Source organism: Oryctolagus cuniculus, chromosome 4, assembly GCF_051225735.1.
Source record: "Oryctolagus cuniculus isolate XC-2025 breed Fujian yellow rabbit chromosome 4, ASM5122573v1, whole genome shotgun sequence".
Classification (NCBI taxonomy): Eukaryota; Metazoa; Chordata; class Mammalia; order Lagomorpha; family Leporidae; genus Oryctolagus; species Oryctolagus cuniculus.
In genome coordinates this window covers 109,162,346-109,168,345 of record NC_142870.1, presented here as the reverse complement: position 1 = coordinate 109,168,345, position 6,000 = coordinate 109,162,346, and the positions used below count along the sequence as shown (strand labels likewise).

The 6,000-nt window shown below is 40.9% G+C and overlaps 1 protein-coding gene across 14 annotated transcripts in view; it reads right to left on the bottom strand.

Annotated features, from left to right (window-relative positions):
- Positions 1-744: 744 nt before the first annotated feature.
- Positions 745-6,000, bottom strand: part of TNIK (TRAF2 and NCK interacting kinase) — a 393,157-nt gene continuing 387,901 nt past the window's right edge. For all 14 annotated transcript variants that reach the window (XM_017346916.4, XM_017346919.4, XM_017346917.4 and 11 more), the window contains 3 exons: positions 5,745-5,904; positions 5,364-5,503; positions 745-3,241 (listed from right to left, as the gene is read on the bottom strand). In XM_017346916.4, the coding sequence (XP_017202405.3) occupies positions 3,158-3,241; positions 5,364-5,503; positions 5,745-5,904 (384 nt within the window). In that variant the 3' untranslated portion in view covers positions 745-3,157. The remainder of the gene's footprint in view (positions 3,242-5,363; positions 5,504-5,744; positions 5,905-6,000) is intronic.

Here is a 6,000-nt window from a genome sequence, read left to right as displayed (position 1 = left end):
CTTCCAGGTCATCCATTTCTACCACCCAGTGGATGCAGGAATTCACAGTACAGCATCCCTGACTAGCATCCAGGAATATATATACCTGATGTACCAGGAAGGTCACCCACCAGACCCCGGACTAAGATTATGCCCAGGCCAGTGGGTTTTTACTACATATACATCAATTTAGAGCAGTAAGGACTGGAAGAAACTTACTTTGGGAAGAGGGGTTGGTTTCTTTTTGTAGAAAATAAAATGAGCCAATTTCTAGAGACAAAATTCCCTGGAGGAAGATGGACACTAACTAAAGACATGTTTATTAAGATGGATGAAGAGCAACCCTCCAACACCTGCAAAACAAAAAAAGGAATTAAACCAAAAACTTGGAAATTGTGTGAGCCACAAGGACACCACTCTGAAATATTCTGCATGGCCTGGGCCTTACGATGTCAGGGTTAGGGACTGGCCTGATGGAGGAAAATGAGTTTTGGAAGATAAAGGCTTCCAGTAACTCTCTTTAAGTGTCTCTCAAGGAGCACACACTCTTTCAAACTTGTTTTGCTTTGTGCTCAGTGTAAACTACTTGTACAAAAATATAAAAGGCATGGCTTGATGTTTAACGTCTGTGTTTTATTGTTGGCACCAGAAAAGCTCATGTTCTATGTTATGTCACTGTACATACTGTAAACAAGACTGCATTAATATTGTTTATGATTTTGTTTCAATGAATCTAGAGTTTAAAAAATACATTCACAAACTACCTTATGTTTAAACACAATGATTCCCTTTTATTTCTTAACTGTACCCAAATCCCACAATAAAAAAATCATTTAAAGCTGTGTGTTTCGAACTTATCACTTAGAAAATAAAAACAAAACAAAACATAAAAGATCAGTTTGCAACATAATTTAAAGAAGCTTCTGGTTTAAAATACCACAGCAGCAATATAAAGAGCTGGTGGCAATCACATTTGGGGATGAAACTCAAATCAACGTGTTTTGTCCACGTCAGCATCCAATTACAGTAGTTGCTAAGTTCAATCCAGAAAGTTATTGCTAAATTTGCCACATGAAATTTGTGAAGATCATATTGTTCAGCAGCACGACCACAGCAGTAAAAATGAGAACGGGAGGATTTCATTGCTTTTGAGTGCTAAAGGGACCATGATGAGGACATCTGGGGTAGCTTGAAAATAATCCTCAATTGCAGTTCTAAGATTCCTGGTTAACACAAATGCAAATGATAACCACCTTTCCAGGAGGAGCATAAATATTTAATCCAGAAACCAGAATATTTCTCCTTCACTGCCCCCAAACCCTCACCCAAACCATCAGATTGAAATGGCTCCATTTTCCTAATACGTATTTCGTTCTCATTAATAGCACATCAGCTGCTTATGGATTTAGGCAAAATCAGTAGGATCACATATCTTTTTGGATCCACTTACTGTAATTGTTTTCTCTGGAAACAAGCTACATTAATTTTCATTGTTGAAATTTTTTTCCAATTTTTTTTATGAACAATTTGGCCAACTACTGCTTTTTAAGGAAATATGAAATACCACCTGAGATTGCCGTTTGAGCTCTCTATATGTCTCCTGGAGATAACACTGCTGTGATGAACAGTGAAACAAAAACAAACAAAACGAGGTAGGTTAAAACAGGAAGCGCAACACAGATATCGTTTTGCAACACCTCGATACCACGGGCGGCCATGCTTGTAGCTTTGGAAAAAAGAAATCCCAGACAGTCACGTAGAAGTTTAAATCATCCGAGTAAGAGTTTAGAAGGACACAAGAGTCAACCTGAACTAAATACATACATATCTCTGCACAAATGTCGCTTACCGGATGTCGGGTAATTTGGAGGAAGGTAAAGTGATTTAGGGTCTCAGAATTTTGGCTAAAGCCTTGCTTTCAAGTTCTCTAAAATCTGAGGCAATGCTGCCTGCTGTGTTAGAAGCAGGCTTAGGAGTCTAGTCCCTTTTCTCGCCGACCCAGGGAGAACACAGGCAGCTCAGAAACATTTCTTATTCATCTTTTTCAGTCACAGTTTTCATCTTGAGAAAGTGGCACCCCAAGGAGAGAGCTGGGAATGTCCAGAGCCCGGATGTCATCTTACCTACCCACCCCCCTTCCCAATTCTCAGAACAGTCTCCATCTTAATGAAGCCCAAACCAAGTGACTTCTTAGCCAGGAGGCTTTGTGCATTTTACAAAAGTGTGTGTGGGGGTAGGTGGGTGGGTGTGTGTGTAGGCAGGCTTGTTTCCTAGTCGCTCTTTCTGTCTGACCTCATCTTCCATCACGTCTTTTTTCCCTGATCTGTTGCACTTAGCTGAGGTGACGTTGTGTTAGAAGTCCCTCCATTGCTAGGGCCAACTCACCTCAATGCCATTACTATCCCATTCAACACACTCTATTTCATAAAGGGCCACGTAAAAGTATGGCCTGTCAGACTCAGAAAAGTCACAGTTGATTTTTTTATTAGATTAAGGCTAGTAGTTTAGCCATTTAAAATCTATTTCCCAAAAGAGGGGAAAACTAGTATTTTTCTTCTCAAAAATTCATTAGCCAGTTGCTATTAAAAAGCAACCTCTGGATTGGTGAAGGCAAGAGTTCTTAAGTTACCCCATTATGCAGTTATGGCCTTCAGGGTAAGGGGATAAGGTACATTTATTGTGCTGTCTCTCACCGTCGGAAATTGGAAATTTTACAACATCATATACTTAAAACTAGCAGGCAGACAATTAAAAACAGACTCATTTTCTCAGTATGCATCATTTCCCCATTCTTAACAAAGTAAGGGGATAAAGAAAAGGTAAAAAAACAAAACCGAAAAACACAAAAATTCAAAACCCATCTAACACAGCTTAATCATAAGAGCACACAATATTTGTTTCTACCCCTAACTCCGAAGGGCACATGGTCCATCTTTGTAGACAACGCCGCATTCCTGGGGATCTCCTGGAAATTCTTGCCACCTTTTTCTCTCCTTCTCAACCAGGCTGCAACACTGAAAGACGGACTGTTGGGAGGGGTGGAGGGAGAGGAAGAGGGGAAAGCTGTCTGTTCAATCAAGCCTTCTGATTCTGCCTCTAGACTGGCATAAGTCCGCATGAGTTATGTTCTTTTAAATTAGAAATAATGCCATGAAGATAAGTGCCAAGTGCTCTTCTGTTACCAGTTCATCATGGAATTTCTGTTGAGGGTCATGAAAAACACTTGGCTACTTCCTCCAGATCGCACGGATGCAAAAAATACCTGTTTGAAATTAAAAAGAAGTTAGTTCAACTGCATGTTTTTTTCCCCTCTTTTCTTCAACCGTCCATCCATTTTCTCTCACATGTCCTATTTCTTGTCATGTGCCAATGGCTGGTGTTTGTAAAGTGCTTTTTGATATAGTGCATCCTATGTAAACACTCTGGTGTATTGGCCTCCAGGGAATTGAAGGGGCTCTATCATCATTTGCGACATCCCTTTGGGTGCTCACATTTTAAAAGGGAGTTTTCCTGCTAGATTAACATGCTGGATTTCTGACCTAGGACACAATGGGTCCTTTGTTAATTTCTAGAAAGGCACAGAGGTTCCCCTCTCTCCCCTATAAATGACAAGGCGGCAGGCTTTAGCATGGAAAGGAATCCTTTCAGATTGCCAAAATCAAGCGGGAATTTTGAGCCTACTGGCTATTATACAAATGCAGTTTCAATTAAAAAAAATTAAATATAAAACAATTAAATGGGAGCATTTAAATTTAATTGGGATCAGGTGTTTAGTGCCTATTCATTTTGGCATGTCAAGAGTTCACATGTGGCTCTCTCTGCTGATGTCGGCAGATCCTAAGCCAGGTGAGATAATGGCATTAATAAGGAGAACCACAGTCCATTAGGTCTGAGTCTGCTAAATCATTTTAGCAAACAACTGAGAGAAATGAGCAGAATTTGGGTTGCCGCTTACTTGAGCTGAATGTAAATGAACCACTGCCCCGGAAACTATTTGGGGCTGTGGCATAGCCCTTCAGTCAGCCAACATCTAACTTTGGTCCAAGGCATTTGCTTTTGTCACTAGTATAAAGTCTCTGCTACTTCATCTCCACAACTTCTTCAGAAGAATGCTCTGTTCCAACAACTCTGTTGGGAAGTCTGGTGGAAATGCTTGTCAGTCAGCTAATGCTACATATGAAATTAAAGCTACTCTTAGGGTCAGTGCGTCGAGACCGGGAAGGACAGAAGGAAAACCACAATGAGGGGAAGAAAGGGCTGCTTTTCTCTCTAAGCTGTGTGTCCTGAGCTCTAAGCCTAGGGCTCTAGACACTGGTGTGGTCCCCAGCCTATGCCTGAGGGTGTGGCACAGCTTGGGATCAGGACTGCCAGGGTGGGTCTCCACAGTCAGATCATTCCTAGTCTTCTTATTCCTGAGGCTGAGTGGGTACTGGAGTTTTACTAAGTTTTACTTTCTAACCTGCTCTGTTAAGTCCCTGGAACCACCTTGGAAACCCACAACTGTTGATCACCCCAGACCACACCAGGTGAGAGTCGTTGGCCACAGTCTCATACAGTCTAGACCTGTACCACCAGCCTTGCCCCTGGGGAACTAGAATGGACTAAGAGATGTACAGTACTTCAACACATCACATCTTTGTACAGCTGTTTGGGGAACAGTATTTCTATTTTGGCCACAGCCACAAAGGATGACTTCACAAATGTAGTACAGCTTAGCTACTAAACATTCTAGGCTATGCTATAGAGGGCAGGGTAGAAACAGCACTGCTGCACAATACCCCTTGAGGTGACTGATCACGCCAGATCACACTAGATGGACACAGCCAATGTCACTGGAACACAGTCCCCCTACGACATTTCAGAGGAAACATGGCTGGAATGACACAGGACATGGCACTAGTTGAGTTTGCGATTGTGCATTTCTTAAGGAATGGGTGACATTTTTAAAAAGTTTACACTTCTACACATCAAATGTTTCACACTGAAAGGTAAATGCAACATGATGGGGTAGTCCCGCAGTGCCTTTGTGGAAAGTCTAAACACGGAATAGAAAGTTGACCCACTGTGAGGTGATTAATGATGGGCCAGCTGCTCTAAGTGCTTCAGATAATTTGGGCCTTGTGCTGAGTCATCAAACGGCTTGCAGGACACAAAAGTTGCTAAGAGTTTACAAAAAATTTCTATATATCTTCATGTCTTTTTTTGATATGTGAGTAATATGTTTCAAGTGTTCACATGAATCAAACCAAATAATGCCATTTCAAGATACTGAATTGTTTAACACAGATGTGATTCAAATCAGTATAAAGGAAAATGAAGGTTTCACAGGTACCTGGTGGTCTCTTAAAATGCAAACACTAATGCAAATGTTGAAACGGATTTACCTTATCATTTCTTTCACATAGAAACTTTAACCTTTGAGCTCGCTTATGCATAAATACTCCATCCAAATGTCCTGTTTCCACTGACCGGATCTCAATAGCTTTCTCGCCCCAGCCCATTATCTGATTGGAATGAATGTAGGCTGTCAAAAGGAATTTCCAAAACTGCATTAAAAACATTAGATGGGCAATAACTCACAGCATCTGTTCACATCTTAACCACAAAAATGACAAACGATTTGAGATAAACAGACAAAGCAAGTCTTACAAGTGTTATTCACAGACTTTTTTTTTTGTGGAATCAAATGGTTGTTTCACATTTCTTGATTTTCGTTTCATTTGGGGGGTGTAACTGCTGAAGGAGATAAGGAATGGTTAACCTACCCACAGACGTGGGCATTTCTCCCCATTGCAGCACCACATCCTTAGTTATCCGGCCATAGGTGTTTACGTACACCCCCTCATCCTCATAGCAAACAAGCATTTCCATTCCATCTGTTTTAGGCAAGATGACAATAGCATGAGGAGTGATATTGCCCTGAATCTAGAAGACAAAGAAAGGCCAACCATTATTTGTTTAAAAATAAGATAACATCTTGACTATTCATCTCTAAGAACTGCAATAAACAGTTTTGCTTTC